A 23,354-nucleotide genomic window follows, 5' to 3' on the forward strand; every position below is an offset into this window, starting at 1 on the left:
GGTGTCTTTGCTGCAGTGTGTGTGGTCATAGCTGCTTTTTGCCCATCATCTGAAAGCAGGTCAGCCACTAGAACCTCCTAACGCATAGGCAGGAAAATCCACTGGAGAGCAAGCTAATTTCTTCACTGGAACATGGAAAGCTGCACCATCCCGTTTGCACAATCTGCTATGAGTGACATTATGCTTCAATTATTTGCATAGGAGGAGCTTTTTCTTTGTGAGAAGAGCTTGGAAGAGTACCAGTGTTTCTGGCCCTGGTTCAATCCTCAACTCTAACTATAAAAGGAGGGAAGAGAGAAACTATATCTTAAATTACTAAGGAGCCTAAAATTATTGGCAGAACTAAAGTGACTGGTTCATTTGGACTCAAAAGCTTCCTTAATGAAATAGTTCATTGAGGAGGAGGTGGATAAAAGCAGAAACAAAAGAACAAGGAAAAAGTTGTCAGCAGGACAACTCTGGGAAGGGAAGCAGTAAATTAAAAACTGTCACAGTAAGTTGTATTTCTTATACTCATAAACCTGGAATGAGCATTGCTTTGACTGGTACTCTTACAGGTATGCAACAAACCAATATTTATGTTCTTAAAGGGGTAATAGTTGATTATGCACTGATTTAGGAGGATCAGCTAAAAGAATGAAAATACTGATTTGTAAAGGAGATGAAAAAAAGTTGGTTGTTGGAGTTTAAGGTGTGAATGAAAGATACTGCTACTGCCCTTGGAGCAAATGTTTGCTGACTTAATTACTAATACCATCATGCTTGAACAGAGAGGGAGGCAGCTTTCCTTTTAAAGACATCACTGAATGCCCAGGAGGCCTGCTGGAAGAGTCTTCCATAAATGTGCAGCAGAACTGTTAGTTATTTTTTAAATTAAACTGTAATTAAAACTTTTTATTAATAAACAAGTTAATCAGCATACCTGATACTTGAGACTAGACTAGACTAGGTAAGAGAACTGGTTTCACCTAAGGCTTCAGCTTTGTGCATTGATCTTGAGAATGTGGGAAAGCAGTTCCTCTTGCATGCAGTAAGTTATCCTAGTGGAAGGTCCTGCATGTGGGTCGGGCAGTCTGTCAGTACAGACACAGAATCAAATATTTAATGCTGATGTAAAGGAAAGCTGGTTCAAAGCACAAGTTACAGTAATTTCTTGGAAAGTCAGCTCTTCTGCAATCAGAAAAACATTAAAAATCAGGAAAGCAATAGATCATAAACAACGACAACAAAGTGTCATTATAGAATTCTATAAATCTGTAGTTCATCTACACCCGGAAGATACTGGGGTAGCTCTGGTGATACCAACTTGAAAAATGTACACTAAAGCTAGAGAAGGGCTGCAGGAGAGACTAAAGGTGTAGAATGGCTCTAAAATCACTTAAATAGATTCAATTGGTATTGTTCTGCTTGGAAGAAAGACAATTTTAGGGAAAAGGAGACAGTATGATTACTATTTCATGCAGTTCTGGGTTAACTTGTGGATAGTGCAGATTGTTCAAAGAAGGCAGGGATAAATTCTTGGAAGGAAAATCCATCTAGCACTGTTAAAATAGAAAGTGACCACTTACGACCTGGGAAATGATAAGCCACTTAACACAAGTCACAAAAAGTGGACCAAAAAGTATGTTTTTTCCTAACTTAGATTTTTCTCTGGCTTTTGCTGCTAATGAAACACTGTTCCAGATGAACCTTTTATCAGACCTGATTCAGTCATTTTATACTTTGAGAAGAGAGCTTCCATTGTGCAGATACAGTTCATCTTTAAATGGGTCCTTTTTCATCCATGGAATAATTCATGTCTCCTATTCTGGATTGGCGCATGAAAATTAACTTACTATGAATTTTCCTAGTTATTGCGATGTTGTGCACCAGATTTGCAAGTAGTGTAGGTTACTTCCACAGTAGTTTGTGAGACAGAAAATTCAGTACAGGGTCTCTTCCACAGCTTGAAGTGTGAGGGTTAAAAATATGTCCTGAAGATATTTCCATTCTGATCTATTTTTACATGGCTGATACATGTTGCTCTGGTTCTTCTGGAATGGTTGCTTTTTGGTCAGCTCTGACATATGTAATTGTACTTGTGCTTACAAATGACCAATTTGGACTATTGTCACCTTAAATTATGTGAGTTTTGTTTCAAAAGAATATATTTTTAGCTGCTTTCACCAGGGCCAATGCCCCATGTATTTGTTATGAAATAGCTTTGAAAGAGCACCCTCTGGTGATAGTTGGTAACTAAGCTATCTTTTAGTTTAGAAAATGTAATCATCCTATAGCCTTTAGGTAGAAACATAAAACTGTGTTCATGTATGACTTACATTCCCTGCCCAGTATTTCTTAACTAAGAAATGAGGTTATCACCATATTCCCATATTGCACTTTTAGGTGGAGATCTGAAAGAATAGGTCGGTCCCAAGAGGAAATGCGTCTGTGCTCCTGTAGAACCAGGTTGTACCTGGGGCAGAAGGTGCAGGCTGTGGTGTAGCAGGCAACGCTTCTCTTAGGCCAGCTGCAGTATGACAGGGCAGCATGTTGCTTTGGGGAGCTTGAGGCCAAAAAGGGGAGAATTGCAACTTGACTTTAAAAGCAGACCTCTGCCTCGAAGGACTTACGAAAATGAACAAAGATCAATGTAGTTTTTAGAGGCTTTATATAGCATCAGAGGCTGCTGCCAGAAGGATGTATGGGACACTATATGATTGCAAGTGTCATAGCCTAAATATACTGTGGTTTTTAATAAACAAAGTTTGGAATGTCTACCCAACATAGTAGTAGAAAACTACCTTATTGAGGGTGATGTGGTATAGTTAGCTTAGCATGCGTCCTGCAGTCTCTCTTCAGTGCACCCCTAATGGGATTTACTTTGTTAGCAGGGGAGATTGCAGACAGGAAAAGGAGCAAAAGTTAAAAGCCTGAAGTGCAGCCCTGAGTTACGTATTAGCAACAAGGAGGAGGGAAGCCAGCCTATTGGAGTTGTTCACAGTATGCAACTTGCACACCACATACTAAGAAGAATTGGCAAGCTAGTTATGTTTTATCCAGCTGTTGCAAGTACTTTCAAAGGAGGGAGAGAGGCAAGTCCTTCTTTTGTTACTAGTGGGAGGGAGGAAAGTGAGACCTGAGAAGCTGCCGTGGCGGAGTAGTGCTTAGCAAGGCAGCAGCACACCAAGCCAGTTACCCACTAGGTCTGAGGCTCAGTTTGTGCCTGTTCCGTTGTTTGTTGTTTTGAGGTCTTTCAATCATTTTTTCTGTGATTCCAGTACATTATATCCTATTCTATTTTAAAACTCTTCTTTTGTTATTGAGGATGTATTTTTGTTGTCATTGTTTAATGGGACATTCACCTCCTTGGTTTTGAAAACTGTACCTTTGGTTATATTTGTATATTTAACTTAAGGAAAGAAGCCAGCTCTGTCCTTCATTGTTTTCTTGAAATCTTACTGTAAAACTAATTAGAAGTCATCATTTGTCAAATGCTGCAGTAGCATGTGTGGATGCAATTAGCTCCTGTATACTAAAAGAGTTAGTAGCTGTACAGGTGCACTGAGGCATGTTCATGATTGACAAATGTTGGCTTCAGAAATAGTGAAATATTACTTTTACAGTTATTTGGGAATATACCAGTAGCCCTCTACTTTTATCTGCTGGAACTCTTCTGTGTCCTGAAACTTAAGCTTCTACTTGATAAGCATGTGAACTTCTGTCGGAATTAAAGATCTTGCTTAATAGCTTGATAACTAAGGCCCTTTCTCTGTTGGCTTTTTTTCCCCTTTTTTCAGCTTGGTGTCCATAAGAAATGAGAGAATTATGCTTGTTTCATATCTATCTATATATTTATTTTTTTTTTAAACTGAAAAGGTTATATTTTTAAAATCAGCTTTTCAATCTGGCACTTTATACATGGTATTATAGTTCCTACATAAAAGAGTATTTTTTTTTTCTCCTTTCTTTTAAAAACTGCATGATTTAAACACTATGAACTGTAATTTAAAAACCCTTTTTCTCTAAGTTTGAGTTTATGTAAAAACCAGTGTAAGCTACATTATGAATATTAAATGCTTCCATCAAAAACATTGCTATTTAAAGGTTCCTTTAAGATTGTAGCAGGCAAAACTCATGATGATGCATTGGTTAAAAATGGGCGTAAGCCTGTGAAATCACGGTGTGGGCTTATGAATCATTAGGACACAGTTTTCATTAACATTAATTTTGTGCTGACTCTGTGATTCTCTAACCAGATATCAATATACTACTGTGACTATAATAAGTAAGTCGGGAAAGTTTAAAAATGTGCACAAAAAATTTCAAAATGCCCACAATTTTGTCATCTTTACCAATGATACTCAAGTGCACAAAAGAGTGTGATAAAACGTGGACTTAGTGCATCTGTAAATAAGGAAAATATCCCCTATGTTACTGTGGTGTTCCTTCATAGCAGCCTGTAAAATGTCCTGTCTTTCTTCAGTGGATAGGCTTCCCAGGGCAGAGAGAAACAGATACTGTCAGAAGGGGTGTCTGAGCACAGCTGCTTACTTGTGAAAGTATTCCTGATCCAGGACATCCTGAGGGGATGAAGGACTAAATTCATTCAGCTGGTTTACCAGCAGCTCAGTTTAGAGGTGGGGATGGAACATAAAGGACATGTGCCCAGAAGTGTAACTAGCTGTTGCTCCACAGGCATGCTGCAAACTGCCCTTGGGTCACACGCAAGTGCATCTAGCTTTCTTGGAGCTTCCTGGCTTCTGCACCGTCTTTCTTTGGAGGCACTGATCAATGCTCAGATCCAAAGTGCTGGCATTCCGCAGTTAAAGTGTGGACACAGAGGTAACTGGAACTTGCATCCCAGATGTCAGCATTTCCTGGCCTGCTGCCATTTTGTTTCTCATAAACTGTAAGCTAAACTGTTAGCAAAAGACCTTCCACCACCAGTCACTAGTTCTGCAATGTGTGCAGAGTTGGGAAGTGAAACACCTTGAAAATTGCAGAGTTTGGTAATAATAAAATCCCTTTTCTGCGGCAGCGTTGTAGGTCTTCTGCTTCAGAGGCTTGGTGGTTTTGCCTGCTGTATGTTGTTTTATTAATTTTTTTCTGCTTTAAAAAAAATATACATATCTGTAACAAGGTAGTAGCCTACTGACAAGTTAGCCTTTTCAGGAGTTTATTACAGAGAGATATAAGAAATAATTAGTACTTGAATTCATCACCTGCTTTCAGTATGGGCTTACTGCTGATGAAAGATGGAGCTTGGAAACACACCTTTATTCGAGAGCTTCAGTTGCTTAACAGCATGTCAGTGCAAACTTAACCAGTCTGACTAGGGAGGACACATGGCTGAGATCTTAGGATTTTATTTTGTTTTCAAGTCTATCAAATTTTATTAAATAAAGGGTCTAAAAAGAATGCTTTTTGAAAACCAAGGACTGGCATGACTTTAAAGATGAAGTCACTGTAGCTTTAAACTTTCTTTTTGGTAAGTGCTTTTAAAAAAGACTTCTGAAAGTAGTTCTAATTCTGGGTTATAAACAAAGTACATAACTTGGAAACTAATGTATATGATCAGGTGAAGGATCTGGGGAAAAAAGCATGTATAGCATAGTGTTGATAATTATTAGCGCTTGAGGTTTTAAGTACAATTTAGATGCTTCTGATAAGACCAAGATCCTGGTGTGAGAAGGTCTTGTGTCTTTTCTGCTGAACTTAAACTGCAGACTGAAATATTCTGGGAAAGGGAGATAGCGATACAGTAGGAAACCAAGGGGCAAAGAGCTTCCTCAGAGGAGAGGAGTAGGGAAGTAAGAGAAACTGAGGCCTGGCTGGGGAAATCAAGTTGCACTGTGATTATGTGAGGAAGTACAGCTATGACAGGATGCCTTTGGGTTGGACCTGATCCTGTAAGGAGAGTTTGGAATGGGTGGTGTGAAACGAAAGTTTTTTTTGGAAACCTCACATTCCAGCATCTGGAAGTGCTTCACCAGAGAGGACAGTAGTCCTGACAGCTGGTATTTCAAACTGTCCAAGATTCCTTTTGTAGTGCTTAAATGCTGCTTAATTACGCTTACATTAATATTTTTCTACTCCTCTGGCTTCTTTTAGTTTGATGAGGACATATGAGGCTCATTTAGTAAGCACTTGTATTCAAGATTTTTTCTTCTTTTTATTGTTCAGTATGAGTTTCCGGTACCTTCTCTGCCTTAGAATCATGGAATATCTCAAGTCGGAAGGGATAATGAAGTCCAAGTCCCTGCTCCTTGCAGGATTGCCTAACTAAACCATATGACCAAGAGATAAGATACAGTACAGTATTTGAGCTGAGTTCTAGCATTTCAGCTTCTCCCATTTGAATTTGACAGAATTCAGCTTTGAGGTTCTTTGATGGAAATAAATAAATAAATGTGACCACAAGTAGTAGCACAAGAAACGTTTCACATGAAATATGCCAAGTTCTGCATGCTTGCATTTGAGGCTCTGATTTTGTTATTATGATGAACAAAATATTGAGAGTAATATATAAACGTGCAAGATGCAGAAATGGAATGCTGCCAGTAGCATGGTTTTCTCTTGTGCTTTGTCACTGTGGCCTAATGTACATATTTAAAAATAATATGGCTGCAGCGTGTTGGACATACTTGCAAGTGAGGAAACTTCCCTACTCTTACAATGATGTTATGTAACAGAGAAAACTTAAGATTATAGCTCTTTAGTTTAACAGGAGGTCGTATTTAAAGAAGAAGGGAAAAATTACTGTGTTGCCAAAGATGGTGAGATCCACAGAAATACCTTTGGTTTAATATTTTGTTAAGCCCAGCAACTAATAGTGTTTGTAGGCACTTCCAGCTAATAATTAGGTGGTTCTGGATGAAATACTTGAATTACTTATCATACCTTAAACTCACTAAAACTTTGAAAGTTTCGAGTGGCTTTTTACACACATGGCAAGAAATTGGGATTGTGTTAAGAAAAATTTAAGACAAAATTTGGGGTTGAGTTTTCAGTACCACTAATGACGATGTTTCCATTCTGCATGCCATTTACGTATCTTAGCTTTCCAGTGTGTAACTTGTCAAGTTTCACTGTTCATGCTTTTTCAAAACTCTTAGGTTGCAAATGCTTTTATTGATACAGAAGTCTTGCATGTGAGTAAATATATGATGGAGTTTGAGGTTTATGACAATACTGTGCGTTAGTGTAAGCAGTGTAGCTGCCTGTGCTATCTGTTGCTGACTTCAGAATTTCACCCTGTGTTTGTAGCTCAAAGTGTTGATTGAGTAGTACCCGTATACTTTTCCTGGTAAACCTTTAGAGGGCAGCACCTCTCCCTTTTGTTACTCAGGTTGCATACTTTACATTTTCTGTGGTTGCTACTAGACCATATTTAGCAAATAATAGGGACATAAACAGCCTGAAACCAAATCATGATGCTAAAAGTGAGAGGAAAGAGTGAATCAGACAAATTTTTTTAGAAGTGTGTGTGTGTGAATTCATCTTATTAATTCTTCTGAACGTGGTATGTTTGAACTTAGTATGTATGTCAACATTAAACTGCTGTTTAATGAAACCAGAAACCATTAGTAGCCACCGATGTTTTCTTTCGGTTTTTTGAACTCATCTTCACCATTCCTTATGATTGGGGCATGTGTCAGTATTTGGAGGAAGTACACTGTAATATAAAACATATTTGGTTTTAATTTGTGTCTTGGTGTTGCAGGCTGCCTAGTGGTAGTCTTTCTCTCTTGGCTTCAAAGATGCTGATAATAAAATTATTTTCCTGTTTCACTGGAAAATAAAAGCTATGATCTGAGGACGCCCACTGAAAGTTGTCTGAGTTTGAACTTGAAAAAGTCACTAAGTTCATATATACAGGATTTTTTTTCAGTCAAGCAGATTGGGTTTGTTTTCCAGCAGGATTCACATTCCAAAATGCCTGAAGAGTGTTATCTCACAAGAATGGAAGTGCAGCAGCTTCCTCATCTTTACAGTAGCAGCTGTGTATGTAAAAAATAATTCCTCTACTTATTTTGCAGAGGATAAGCAGTGTACCTGTGAAACTTGTGGTCCATCTGGAAAAAATTAGTTACACTCAGCTCATTCCCATTGCAGGTCCAATCAGGAAGCCCAAGTATGTGGAAAGTCCTAGAGTGCCAGGTGAGGCAGCTCTACCACTGAGGAAAGGATTGGAGCAAGGAGAACCCAGTCAAAATGGTAAGATGCAGTTCAGCGATACTTTATTTGGTAGAACAGCTGTTCATTTCAGACAGTGATACAAAGGGGCCCGCATAGTAAGGAAATAAGACTATTTGTAAGAATGCTTTGTAAATTTTAGCATGCTATTGTGAGGAGGAGATACTTGCCATTATACTTACGTAATCTGTGAAACTGTCTCAAGTGCTTGGACATCTGTGTGTACTGCAAGCAAAATGATGTCCGAGTGTTGTTGACTGCTGCATATGCATACTAGAACTTTTCTGAACTTGTTCTTAATGTAAATTGAGCCCAGGTGTGTAGCTCTGCACAGGGTACAATGCTTCATTTCAGAAATTTTGTAAAAGCTTGCTAAACAAGAAGGCAGAAACAGTAGTCTCTTGTGTTGGCTCTTAAAGGGAAAAGCTACCTCCCCAGGATTAATTGACATGTTCATTAAATTTGACTAGTGCAGCAGAGTGTGACTTTTGTTTTGACCATGACATTCACTGTCAAATGACCTGTTTGTTGGTATATGGCTATATGCACTGTAACACGGATTTCATATACTTTGTATTTTTAGATTAGTTTTTCAGTTTAGCTGGCCTTGTTGAAGTCATTGCATGTAACTGGCAAGGTTCCAGCTGAAAAATTGTTTTCATTTTGCTTCAATTTTAATGGAAACTGCAGTTTCAAACCCCAACGTTTTTCTTTTTTAAAAGCCCGTTATTTTTGATCTGTACTAGTGAAAATAGAACTCGTCGTAATTGTTTTCACTATCATCTTCCGTATTCCCTATTTGGTATGTTATAGTTTCCCTGGTCCCTCTTGTGCCTCCATCTTCACAGCTGTCTTGGTGCTGGCATTAAAGCTTTATGTGCAGCTGGGAGAGCATGTCCCTCATCTCCCTAATCTAAAGGTGACCATCTTACCATGATCCTCCTTTTCACAGCGCTGTACTCCTGTACAGTGAGACTGATGAAGGTCTCCAGAATTAAGGATTAAACAGTGGTTGCTGGGTTGAACACCTCAGACTTTTGGCTTTTATCTCTGCTCCTGAACTGAATTTGGTACTATGCCTGACAGTTACTCAGACTTGTCAAAGATTAATATTTTAATATAGCAATAATAGTGTTTTGTAACTTTTACAGGAGAATGAAGATGTTGATTTTGTGAGCTCTGTGATTTCCAGGATTGTAAGATTAATTGTAATCCTTGAAATGACAGTTTTACAGGGAAAATGTGTTTTCCAAATGTGTTTTCAAATATTCTAAGACCTGTAAATTTGCCAATTATTCTGAGATAAAAAACCTTTTGCTATCTGCTTTCAAAAAAGACACCATTTCATAAATTTCTTCCTTTGGGGATCAAGAGAGAATCAAGTAATTCCATCATCCAGAGTAAAACCTTAAGCTGTCCAGAGTATTAAGAAATATGAGCATTCAAGTAGGCATTGAGCTGGAGCGAAATGAAGATGGATGACCGACTAGTAAATGATGCATATTTGCCAACCATGGGGTTTATGTCACTCATAATATTGAAATATTGTTGAAGTAATTGTTGAAAAATTGTTGAAGTAATGCTTACTGGTCAAGCTGTTCACTTTAGATCATTGCTTTCTATGTTTTTCTTACAGTCTGCAGCTTGGGGAAAAATGTGCTGTTTATTGCAAATGCCACTGAATGTCACCTGTGTGTAATGTGGTTAGATGCCATGTGCTCTTTGTGAAAAGTAAACATTGTCATGACATTCATTTGGCTTAGTCAAGCCATGAAAGAAAGACCAAAGTAAAAGGGGCAGTTCAGCCTTTTTTAATTATTACTTCCTTTTCCTTCCCCTGGCTCTGCTTGTGTATAGTGTAGAAGGTAGTGCAGCTAAGAGGCTTTGTGGGCCTTTTAAACTTCATCAGCAAATCCATACACTGACATCTCTCTCCCCTTCTACATTCTTGTTCATTCTTCCTTATCCATTGGAACTTTTTGTTGCATGAAGCCTCCAAATTTTGAACTAATAAACCTGTTTGGATGTCCCTGGTGCTTCTAGTTGCAAGGTGCTGACATTCAGGAGTGTCATGCCCAGAAGTGTTGGTTGGGAAGCAGTAGCATAGGCTCCTGTGGTTTTCCCTCTTTTCAGGGTCAGACAGCAGCTACTGCAACCAGCATTGCTATAGCTGAGGATTCCTGCTGTTTCTCTGAGTGGCTAGATGATGCTCCTTAATTATTTGACTGAGGATGGGACAGGCCTACATATTATAGTGGACAAAATAAATGCTATACAAATGTTTCTGCTAGGGGAGATGATTAAAGGTTGGTAGGTAATGTCAGACTGTGGGCATCAAAGAAAGAAAATGGTAGAAGATGCGAGCTTGCCAGATTATATTAGCAATAGGTGTTTTCCCTAAGCAGATCATGATGAGCTGTGTTCGTTGGCAGTAGCCAACACGAACCGGTTGCACTGAACCTGTTTCTGGTTTGACTGGAAGGGTAGGTTTTTTTTCTCCCCTGGATTTGTGCAGATGTGTAGAAGACCCAAGACCTTGCCAACAATTTAAAGTCTGATTGTCAAAAAGTTTAAATGTCATTAGCTTCTCTGTTAGAAAAAGCACAGACAGAAGAACTGATGTTTACATTTGATTGTACTTTTTCTATTTCTTGTAACAGTTTCCAAATATTAGACTCTAATTTTCACCATCGTTTTTCTCCCCATTCCAAAGCAAAGCCTGATAGAGACTCAAGCTGTTCTCCTGCAGCACAAGAATTGATGACAAGATTGGGTTTTTTACTGGGAGAAGGGATCCCAACATCTGCTCATATAGAAGAGAAAAATGAAGTCATGGTAGGATAATGGAAAATAATATATTTAATGTTCATCCTGTTTCTGAGAGGACTAATGTTAATTCCTCTGTTTGCTGCTTGCAGTTACTTGATAACAAAACACAATCCATTTTAATAGGCATATGGTAGTAGAATTGTAAATTAATCGTAATGAGTGTGTCTGATTGTTTTGAAACTGTGAGTTGATTTTGCATTCTTAAAAAAAAAAGAAAGAATAGGCTTCTCATCATTTCTGGACATTAAACCTAATCTGCTATGAATGTGAACAGTTTCAGGGTTCTCTCTGCCTTTAGTATTTAGGAGGAACATTTTTTTTTTTTTTACCTTCTGTTCTCAGTGATTTATGAGAATTAAAAATGTCAGGGGTTTGTTAAAATAGGAGCATGCTTTTGGGGTAGTGTGTATTTGTTTTTCCCTGAGAAGTTCACTTCCATTTGACAGTCTGTCATTTGGGGGCAGAGGACTTGAGGAGAAGCAAGCAGCTACTATCCATAAGAATCTCATCTGCTAACCAAAGCTGCACAGTAACTACCAACCTTTCCTTCTTCCCCTTCCTCTCTGCACTTTTAGTCCCAGGCCTCATAAATCTTAGTGCATCAGTTTGGGTTTCAGTGAATAAGACTCCAGTTCTGATATTTTAACCCAAGGTTAAATAAATAAATACTGGAGGTGGAGGAGAAGGGTATCCAGGAAGATGTTTAATAGAGAAGAAATCTGCCTCACCGCAGCTCTTCCACTGAACTGTAAAATTCCTTTTTTTTTTTTCTTCAGAGGTCACTTTTTAAGATTAAGCTGAAAACACTGTCATTATGATTCTCAGTAAAGACAAAGCTGCTGCTTCTTGAAGTTTTTGCCTGAGAAATGGGCTCTTTGCTTTGTTCTTACTTTGTTCTTCACCTTGATGTTTCTGATTTTCCACATAGTAGTGTACTGGCTCCTGTGTAATGACTGTTCCTTTCTCTTCACATTGCAGTGTACAGTAGCCAGTCAAGGAGTGAGCCCATGTTCCACCCTCACAAGCAGCACTACATCACCTAGCACTGATAGTCCCTGCTCCACTCTCAATAGCTGTGTTGGCAAAACAGCCGCTAACAAGAGTAGTAGTCCCTGTGGAACCATTAGCAGCCCGAGCTCCACCCTGGAGAGCAAAGACAGTGGAATTATAGGTAAGGATCTTAACTAGGAAAGCAATTCATACAAATTAATCTTAATAATACAAATCTGAACAACTGCTTCCTATCATTGTGATAATTTTTATGCTGTCCATGGATCCTTTTTCAAATCCTCAGTTACTTGAAAGACTGAAATAATATTCTTTGTAACTGTTGCTGTTGTTAGGTGTGCATTTGTCTTCTTCTGTTTTCCTGGTGCAGTTCTAATTTCTACATGTTTTCCTTTAAAATAATTGACATCCTCGTTTCTCTCCATTTTTTATTTTCTTCTACTTCTCTCATTTTTCCATTATATATGTCTCTATGATGCATTTTGTGATGGTGAAGCCCAGCATAGCTTGAAGCTGGTTTAATTTCCAGCTGAGGAAAAAATAATTGATGTTACTTCATACAAAAATAACCTAAATCAAGCTGTTTAAGCTTAGTGCAGACTTTTGAGTAATGGGCATGAAAATTAAGCTAAAATGGGGCATCATGGAAGAGGTGAAATTGTGTGGTCCTCTGCAAAATAGAAGGCTGAACCAAGGCTATACATGCATCTCTTACAGGGACTGTTATTTTTAGAGAGGCAGCTGCCATCACAAACCAACTGTTACATAGCTGCTTGTACCAACTCACTGAATATTTCAGTAAGTCTCTTTGGTGCTAAAGGAAAGAGCTAAATTCTTTGCTGCCTCATTTGTGCCATCTTCCCTATTACTGCTCCCTGCTGTGGTGGGACTTTGTATTGCTGTCTGCCTGTACCTTCAGGCACCCAGGTGGCTGCTTTAACATTAGTTTCTGAAAGGTCAGACTGAGGTGTGAAAAGCATATTTTTCATGTTTTTATAAACTGTTGTAGGAAAGTTTCTGTATTGGTTTGGTCAAATTTTTTTTTTTTTTTTTTTTTTTTTTTTAAGTGCTGACTCCTTAACCAGTTGATCCCTTTTAAAATTGATTTTGTAACAGCTGTTAAGCTTACCAAGAAAAGCACAGAATGCCCCTAACCAGATGCTTTCTCAATATACAGAAGTGAGCTTTCAGTTTTATTTAATTCTGGACTTAAAGTGGACTAAATTTAGAGAGGCTGAAAAATGGAAGCAATTCTAAATCTCAGATGCCTAGATTTGGCAAAGTAACTTGAGACATGTCATTGTCTTTGTGAACTTGGTACATTTTTATTTACAACTTATAAGAGGAATTCCAAGTGAAAGTGGTCTCTGCCTGTCATTGTGAATACTACCATGACAATCATTGGCGTAGTGCTTGCTAAGTAGTGATAATATATGTTTTCATAACACAGTTGATAACACTTTGACTTTGTAGATATTCTAGCATTTTATTATGAAATGAATTGGTAGTCATAAACTATGACATAACATTGTTTTTACTGAGCAGCTGTCCTGAAAGAGGTATTCTTCATGGGTGAAAAGACTCATTGTATAACATTTAAGCACTTCAGTTTTAGAAAATGATTCTGTGAACCTTTTCCATAGAAGACTGATAAAACCCATTGTCCACAGTCAATTTTGTGTAAGATCTAGTTTTGAGCTAGTATTAATATTTTGATGTAAATGAAAGGGTATATCAGAGTTGTTGCTCTTGGATTTGTAGATTTTGGTCACTGCCTGACTTGAACAGAGTACATTAGTTGTAGGTTTTGTCAGAATTTAGGGTTCCCATTTTGCTTACACTCATGCAGGTATAAAACAAACTGAAATGATTGTACAAGTGAGTATATTGGTATAAAAATCGAGTGATGTATGACTAGAAGAAACAGTAATAGCTCTGGTTGCAAAAAATACCTGTCAATATACCTTAGTTATTTTCTTGTTTAAATATTTTATAGGGGTTCTGCTTTTTTAATAGAGTAATTTAAATCAGTTCTCCAAGTGACAAACTGATCTGAGAGAGTTGTGCCATTAAAACAAAACAGGCTTCCCAGATAGGATATGATTACGAAGATACTTCTATCTTTATAAATGCACCTATTTTAAGCTTTTACTAGTTCTGGAAGTGATGTGTAGATTAGCTATTAGACTATTCTGCTTAGGCATGTTTCTTAAATTTGAGACTTTTAAGGCTTTTCCAGGTGCTGAGTGTTGCCTTTTTATAAAAAGGGAAGTCATGTTGGTTTGGAATACTTAGCTGTTTGGAGATCGAAACCAGTGTGATTGTTCATTTGTTTAAAGTGGTGCTGCAGTGAAAAACTTCCTTGACTTTGCAAAAAAATCTCAAGTTTTAAGGACTGTCTCCTGTTTTGTATGCAATTTTTGTTTATATCAGTGAGAGGAACATCAGTGTGAATATAAATATTGGCATTACTAGTACACTAAATTGTTTCTCTGGTGTATGATACAGAAGGAGAAAAAGGTATCCTATTTCTCTGTTAATTACGTATTTTCAGCCTTACTGAGCTCCTCTGGGAGGTGCTGCAGCCTAGGGGAGGGAGGGACACATGCATGTTTTGTACACACAGCTTAATGTCACAGAAGATGCATTTCCTACGCAGATATTTTATGAAGTCTTGGCATAAACAAATGCACATTATCAATAATAAGACTCATAAAAGTTCATCCAGGACTAAACATCCAAGCAGCTGCTGGTTTTGGAGTGGAGTGGGTTCCTTCTTTCCTTATGGAAAGGAAGGTTAATAGGCTGGAGCTGTGTTCTTTAATCTTCTTTAAAACCTGTTCTTGAGTGAGAGCTTCCCTTCTCTCAAGTGGAAATTACAGATACTGATATGAACCTACTACCCATGACTTGCAAGCTTGAAATAGTCTGAATATGTCCATATTCTAAATGAGGTCAGAACTAGCTTCATATGTGTTTAAAATAGTATATTGGTATGGCAACTGTATAACTTTGTATACTAGTATAACATTGTATATATACTATAATATTGTATATATAATATATATTTATATATACTGTATATATAACATTGTATATGTACTATACATAGTAATATACTAGTATAAAATTTGTATAACATTGTATAACTTTTTTAATACTAGTATTTTTAAGAAAGTGTTTTTGAACCCAGTGATAAAATTTGATTATTGAACTAATTAAAAGGAAGGTTAAAAAACCAGGAGAAAGAAGAAAGTAAGTCCTTTATTATACAGGGAGAGGAGAGGATGGTGGACTTGTTAAGTGTACGAGTGTGAAAGCAGTGGAGGGAAACCTAGAGAAGATAAGAGGATGGGGAGGCCAACACCTGTATCAGTCCTTCAGTCAAGTATATATGGTTCATGATCATGGGACAGTATTAAAATCATCTGCCACAGCTCTGCAAAGCTGTCACGTCTCAAATTAAGGGAGAATTTGAACATGCCCTGTCCATTGGCAACTTATGGCAGCACCCCTTCCATCTATAACTCCAAGAAACCAAGGAGAGAAATAAGATGCATCTCTCTGACAAGTGCTTTTGTTTTTTTAAATACAAATATTTCTGTGCATTGAAATTTGTTATTAGTAGTAAATGTGCATTTTAAATTATGTTTAGCAAGTATATGTTTTCTAATGGCTTTGACAGAGTTCATCCAACCATGAAAATAGCCTGTGCTTTTGTGCTGCTTTTGTGGGCTTCCATTGTATTTCTACTCCCATTATGTTTTCTGGGCCAGCAGACTCTGATAGGAGATCCGTCTTTTGTGTCTTTCCCTCTTTTTACTTACGGTTCAGGTTTCCTTTAGTTTTCTAATGTTTTACTGCTGTAGTTGAATTCTTCCTTGCTTCTATTGAGTTTGACATAATAGTAGTGGAGGCAGGTTTTAATCTTCAGCAACGAGCTAAGTAGGAGAAAAAAACTGGGCTACGGGCCAAAATGTAGCCAGTAGCCACTATATGAGCCAGTGTTCAGTATGGAAGTCTTGAGCAGCGAGGTTTCTTCATGCTACATCTTTTCACTCCAGGAGGAATCATAGTTTTAAATATTTCATGCTTCAGGAGAAGACAGATTTTTTTGACACCATCATAAAAATGAAATAAATTTGTCATATGGAAGTACAGTGAGCTGTGTGCAAAGGTAAATGGGATGCCTCAAAGCTTTTTTCTTCTGTTGCCTGTAAAATGTACATCATATTATTGGTATTTCTTAGAATACGAGCTCTTGAATCTAAGCATCAGATCTTAAATTCTTATGAATGTGAGCCTAAGCTGGAAGAATGAAAAGTTGTGTGAGTACTTTTTCATCCTGCAGGGCTGAAGTTGCAGTTTAGTTGATGTGGAGGAACAGTTGGTGCTTATTCTGATGGGACAAGCCAGAGTTTTAAGGAGCAGTCTGCATTTGTATTTTGTTAGCAGTCTAATATGGTGGAATGTTGTACTTAATTGTTTAGTCAGTTGAATGTAGAATCACCACATCCATACTTCTAACATTTAAAATTTTAGCCTGAGAAGCACCCACAGTTCACATAGATGATATTTGAACTGGCATTGGGGTTGTTTGTTTGGGTTTTTTGTTTTTATAATCCTGATATTCTTTCATTCTATTTTGTATTTTCCTCTGTTGTGTTCAAGTGTTCAAAAAGCATTGAGTGTTGGCTTAACCTGTAATAGATATTTGTTGTTCAGGTATGTTGTGAAAGTTTAATGGAAGTGTTGAAAAAATTTTAAGTGAAACAGTAATTTCACTATTAAACATACAAACCCCAGTATATGTTTGCAGTGTTCTTATGCAAGCACATTAGCCTAATTTTATTGAACATTACTTAAGTAGGTCTTCAGGAGTATAAATTCTTCACACCTTCAGTTATTGCAGGAGGCCTTGATTAACTACAGTCTTGAGGAACCAAAGATGCACTCTAATAACCCCCAGCCACCAAACCGGAATATTTGGAGCACTCCAGATAGTGCAGTTAGTGTTGTTTTAGCTTTCATCTAGTGAATCACTACAGCAGCGGAAAACCACTGTTCTATAACACAGCATGCAAAACCACCTCTGTGGTTTTCAGGTGTATTTAAGCTGAGGCTCTGTCTAGCTCTGTTACTTATTTCACAACATCTGAAATTTTCATATCAAATAACCCCACATCTTACTGCCAAAAAGTTTCCCTTAGTATTGAGAAATAATTTGCAAATGTTTTCTGATTAATTTATCATGACATCAGAGACAAACAAATAAAAAGCTTTTATTTGAGCCTCTCGTTTACTTCATACTGCTGTACACTGAACTGCTTTAAAAGCCCAAATCAGTATGTTTAATGGAATCTGAAACCTTGTTCATATATTTTACAGGGTCTGATCAAACATGCATATAGCCTTGTGTGCTCTTTCTGACATTGAAATGTGTTAGGTACTTACTTCTACCAAGATAAGTTTGCCAGGTATGTGAGTGCAGGCAGATTGCCATCCTAATATAGCTACGCTATGTATGTGAGGTGAGCTGGGTCTCTGAACAGCAGTGAAGTTTTATCATGTGTTTCACAAACATACAGGACATTTGACCGTAAGAAGGCTTGTGGAAAGCTTCCCAGCTTTGGAAAAACTGTGCAAGTTTTTTCAAAGTATTGAATTTTGAATTATTTTTGTAAAATATTAGTCTTTAAAAATATGAATTTTCAAAAAGATGCATTTAAATTTTGCTCTTGCTCTAGATGCTATTCTTACTTCTTAGTAGGCTTTTGTTGTCTCCATGATTACAGAATGGTTTGAAAATTTGCAAGATCTGTTACAAAATTTGAATTTTTAAATGAAGTTGAGACGTGTTGGGGAAGTAATAGATTGTTTGTATAAAGTCATAACTGTTTTGGTGTTGGTTTTGTCTTGTTTATTCCTTCCATCGCAAATTACATAAGCTTAAGGATACACCTGGATTCTTCAGAACAATTTTCTTTTTGCTTCCTTTCTCAGATGTTTTTCCCAATCTGAGAAGCTGTGTTACTTGGCTCTTCTAGATAAGTAATATTCCTTAAAATTAACAAAATACCCAGTGAAGAAATACTTGAATATCTACTGGCCCCAAATGCTATATGAGTATGAAAATTAACATGAGTGTACTATTTTCCTCTGATGTGTTCTTTATTTGGGTTTGGGGTTTTTTTTCTCCTCTTTCAGCAACTATAACAAGTTCATCAGAAAATGATGATCGTAGTGGATCCAGTTTGGAATGGAGCAAGGATGGGAGTTTCAGAGCTGGGAAACATCAAGGGATTAGTCATGATCGAAGAACAGATAACTGTTCACCAGTTGCAGAAGAGGAAGCAGTTGGATCTGCTGAGAATTTGCCGAAGGAAGTACCAACAGGAGAGGGTCCCATTCCTTATGCTCAAAATACTGGCTCTTTAATAATGCCTCGACCAAACTCCGTTGCAGGTAAAATCCTGAGGTAGAATAAGTTATGTTTTTAATGATAGGACATTTCTGTTGAATCTTTCTGTTGTTAGTATGAAACTATTTTTATAGGAAAAAACGAAAAAAGCGTGTCCTAAACTGACTAGATGAGCATTACCTAAGTTGTTATAATTGTCGTACAGAGGGCTTTTATAGTGCTTTTTAGTAGGTATTGGGTAGGACTTTTGCAATACTTTAAAAGTCCATCAGTTATTCTGTGTCTAATGTCAGCTAATCCTTAAGGTGGTTGCACTCACATTTGCTAGATCCGTAAGTCTGACGTAGACCAAGACCAAAATCATACTTTGATCTCTGTTGAACAAGTGACATACATATTTTTTTAAAGCAGTATGTGAAATTTCGCTTTTAGTTGAACCATTCATTCACAAAATGTGAGTCTGTTCAGTTCTGATAGATTCGTATGTGACCTTATTATTGCTTATTCTAAGTGTTGTGAAATAAGCATACCTCTGAAAAAGCACTTCTGACTTGAAATCTATTTAGAGGAAGGAAGTATATAATGTGTTTATCCCAGAGCAGTCTAACAAATAGTAATATACTAGAACTGCCACAGGAAAAGATGCTAATGTGCAGCTCTGTAAATGTTAACAAGAACTTAAGATTTGTCAGTAACAACCAAATCCAATGCTTATACAAACAAACAAAAAAATCCCCATTCCTACATTTAGAATGCTTTGTGAAATGTTATGAAAGATACTGGAACACTCACTGCAGTCTTAGTAAAGGTAATTTGAGGCTTTAAAATACCATGAAAGTTAATAGCACATTATTTCAAAATTCTGTGGTTGAAGGATTATTTTACAGCAACATACTATATTATGAATACAATAATGCCCAGGTTCACAAGGGACTAAAAAAACTATGGTTTTATAGTGCTGAAAATTTAATGCTCTGTGTGGACTGTTGTATGTCAAAGGAAATGTACTATCCTGATTTTAGATGTTCCAGTCTCTGACAGTGCAGAGATGTTTGCTACAGATTTTTGTGAAATCTAACGTGCTTTGAGTGCCAGTGCTAATTCTCTCTCTTTAAAACTTGGATAATTGTGGTACATGTGCAAGAAATTAAATAATTAATCTGCAGTATCCTTGCAGATAAGGGTGACTGAAGAAACTTTTCCTAGATGAACATGGGATTGGAAATTGTCACACCTCCAGTCCCTGCTAGAGAAGCAGGAGTGTTGTTTTAGGAATCATTGAATTGTGTCTTGCTGTCACTCTTTCCCCTTTTACTGTGTTTCACTTCCTATTTTGGAGTTCTGTTATTCTCTTCCTGAAGAAAACTTGCTAGTTCATGAATGTGATGAAGATGATATTCTAGTTCTATGGCATATGTCAAGCTTATGTGTTTTGCTCTGATTATCATTTAGAGCATTTTTATTGCACGTGAATCATAATTTTCCCACATACTTGATGTGCATGTCTGTCTAAAACTGGAGATGGACACTAGTTTTGCTGGCCCTAGGATATGACATGGGAGGAAGCAGAAAATATCTGTTCATGGATAGAGCATCTTTCCTTTTTGGCTTCTTGCTGGCCTATGTCAGGAAGTTGTTGTCAGTGCACTCCAGAAATGTGAATTGCTTGTACCCTCCTGTGTTGTCCCCCCAACAGATGGAAGATTTTGGATTTGATATCAATTTGAAAACTGCTTTTTTAATGTGAATATTCATTTCTGGTGAAAAAGTATGTATCCATGATATAACTCAGCATATATATTCTCTGGATTTTCAGTTCTTCTTTTGTATAGCAGTCATTTTGGTTTAAGAAATTAAAAAAATAAAAAATGTTATCCAGAATTCTATAGCATTTAATACAAAAAGAATGTAAATGTTTCCTCACAGATAGTGTACCAGCAGCTAATATCTGAACATGCTCATAACACTTCTGACCTTACTGATATGGTGATTCTCATGGTAAAAAAAGGAAACTGTATTAACAGGAGAGCTGTTTACTATGTGAGGAAGTTAAGGCAGATGTGAGGGCCACCTAAAAGGGGAAGAATCCAACTAAATCTTTAGTGAACCGATTGAAAAGGATTTTGTAAATATTCTAAATGACTTCAACCACTGCCATTGTCTAGAAAAACTTATCTGTAAGTACTGTGTTGAGGAAGGAATGGTAATAAATAGAAATGCTCTTTGTAACTTATGCTGACAGAAAAATAAACTTCAGTCTTTTAATATTCTAGCAACAAGTTCAACCAAACTGGAAGATCTGAGTTATTTGGATGGACAAAGAAATACTCCCTTACGCACTTCAATTCGTTTACCTTGGCACAACACTGCTGGCGGGAGAGTGCAGCAGGAAAGTAAAGGTATGCATGTTTACATCTGCATCTGTCTTAAGTGCATCTTAAGATGTCATCTGTCTAAGATGCACTTACATCTGTGCATCTGGCACAGTCATACAATTCTTCAGTAGTTTTGTAACATGAATATTTTGTGATCTTTGTAAACTCCCCTGCCCTACAAAGTATTATTTTAGACTGCTCCTGACACATCATTCAGTATATCTGAAAATAAAATGCTTGCTTACACTTCTCCCTGCATAATGCTGATGTTAAAAATAAATTGTGTGGCTTTTAATAAGAAATCAGTATATTGTTTATCTAAGTGTGCATAGGCAGTATAGTGGTGGTCATGTGCATCTCCAGATTGAAATTGTGTAATACTAATTCAGGAACTACTGAGTATTTTCTTCACTGCTGCGTTTTATCATGTGACATTCAGGTAAGAGTGTACTGCAACTTAAGAAATACTATGCTGAATTTAAAATCTTCAGGAGGCTGTCATCAAAATTCTGTTTAGAAAAACACAGCTGATCTAATACCATTAGACTTATTTATGGCTAACACATATTTGATCTCTGAGAAGTCATGGCGATCAGGAGACATCCCAGAAGACTGGAAGAAGGCTAATGGTACCCTCGTCTACAAGAGCTTAAAGGAGGATCCAGAGAATTGTAGGCCCAATAGTCTTACTTCAGTCCCCGGGAAGGTTATGGAATCAATCCTCCTGGGGGTTGTCATAAGTCAAATGAAGCACACGACTGGGAAGAGTCAGCACGGATTCACCAAGGGCAAATTGGGCTTGACAAACTTGATTGCCTTCTGTAACAAAGCAACTTGCCTGGTTGATGTGGGGGGAATGGTGGACATTGTCTACCCAGGTTTCTCCCAGGGCTTTTGAAATGGTTTCCCACAACCTCCTCCTAGAGAAACTGATGCATTACAGTCCTGACATATGGTCTCTGTGGTGGTGGTGGAAACTGGCTGACTGGCTGCACCCTGATGTGGTGGTGAACAGCTCCTTTTCCAGCTGGGGACCTGTCACCTGTCCTCCAGGGATCAATACTGTGCCCAGTGGTGTTTGTAAGTAATCTGGAAGATGGGATTAAGTGTACCCTTATGAAGTTTGCCAATGATACCAAACTGAGTGGGGAAATGGACATTTAGAAGGGAGAGCCACACTGCAGAAAGACCTGGACAAGCTGGAATAGTGAGCTAACAAGAACCTTGTGAAGTTCAGCAAGGATAAATTTAAGGTTTTGCACCTGAGAAAACATAATCCAAGAGTGCCTCAACCAGACTACCACAGGTTTGGTCAAGGAGGCGAGTTCATCTGTCACAACCAATAAAACAGAACAATTTAAGCAAATTTCTAGTAAAACTGATCATATATAGGTGCTATGCTGTCCTCTTTCATTTGTGTTTTTTCATATGTGTAGATTAATGCTGAAACAGCATTTGTGTAACATTAGATTTGGTTAATGAATGCTCTTCAGAGCATTATATTAGTGCACATTATTATTTCTGTAAATTTCAATGTGTTTTATGCAACCAAAGCCAAATTGTTCCAAACTGTAGGTTTTCTGTTTGCCAAATGTGTAGATTAAAGTAATCAAACATGACTGCACTTTCAGCTGTGCTGTGTAATTTCTGTTCTTGTGGCTTCAAAAGTACAGAACTGCAGAGTAGTAATTTTTTTTTTTCACATTACTTTAAAAATACAAGGTTAAAACAGCAAAAAATATTTATTCTCTGTATCTTTTTCTTTTCTCTGTAAATGTCTACAGATCTGAAGACCTGACCCTGAGATGCTCAGCAGTGTAGCTCATTCTAACTGAGCAATGTTTGGCACTTCCCTTTGTATAGAATTGTTAATGCATTTTTAAGAAAACTTGTGGATTCTGTGACTTACTAACTTGCTTCAGTTGTAAAAAAACTCCTCAGATTTACACTTGTAGCTTCTCTTCTCTAGAATTTAATTCATGTAGGGATAATGGAGGTGACCTGAGCTGAGCAAATCGGTCTGTCAGGTTTTCATGATGAAAGCTCTAAGAAGTCTGAGTATGAACACTATTAATGAGGTCACTGAATGAAGTGATCTTCTGAAACAGTGCTGTTTTATTGCATGTCAAGTTTCTTCTAAGTAACTTTTCTCCCTGCCATCTCTTCTCAGCTCTTTTCATCCCCTATAAGCCTCAAGACATTTTGCTGAAGCCACTGTTGTTTGAAGTGCCAAGCATAACAACAGACTCAGTATTTGTTGGAAGAGAATGGCTGTTTCAAGCAATTGAAGAAAAATTGAAGAATACTGATCCATCAGAGATCAGGGGAGCAGTCATTACTGGAAATGTGGGATTTGGGAAGACTGCAGTTATTTCACGGTTGGTGGCACTGAGCTGCCATGGAAGTCGCATGAGGCAAATAGCTTCAAATAGCCCTAATTCATGCCCTAAAAGTATGTTCCTTTTCTGAGTAACTCTTTAGGTTATTGTACTGATAACAAGAGCTTGTTGTTTGGGTTTTTTGGCTTAAGGGCCTCATGAACT

The 23,354-nt window shown here is 37.5% G+C and overlaps 1 protein-coding gene across 1 annotated transcript in view; it reads left to right on the forward strand.

The window, feature by feature from the left end:
* The window catches only part of TANC1 (tetratricopeptide repeat, ankyrin repeat and coiled-coil containing 1), a gene marked incomplete at its 5' end in the record, with an annotated part of 61,761 nt that overhangs the window by 16,070 nt on the left and 22,337 nt on the right, over positions 1–23,354 (forward strand). The window contains 6 exons of the mRNA XM_080621850.1: positions 8,098–8,199; positions 10,892–11,013; positions 11,986–12,178; positions 18,223–18,480; positions 20,710–20,829; positions 22,982–23,263. Of these exons, the coding sequence (XP_080477976.1) occupies positions 8,098–8,199; positions 10,892–11,013; positions 11,986–12,178; positions 18,223–18,480; positions 20,710–20,829; positions 22,982–23,263 (1,077 nt within the window). The remainder of the gene's footprint in view (positions 1–8,097; positions 8,200–10,891; positions 11,014–11,985; positions 12,179–18,222; positions 18,481–20,709; positions 20,830–22,981; positions 23,264–23,354) is intronic.

Source organism: Psittacula echo (genome assembly GCF_963264785.1).
Source record: "Psittacula echo genome assembly, chromosome: 6".
NCBI classification, from domain to species: Eukaryota; Metazoa; Chordata; class Aves; order Psittaciformes; family Psittacidae; genus Psittacula; species Psittacula echo.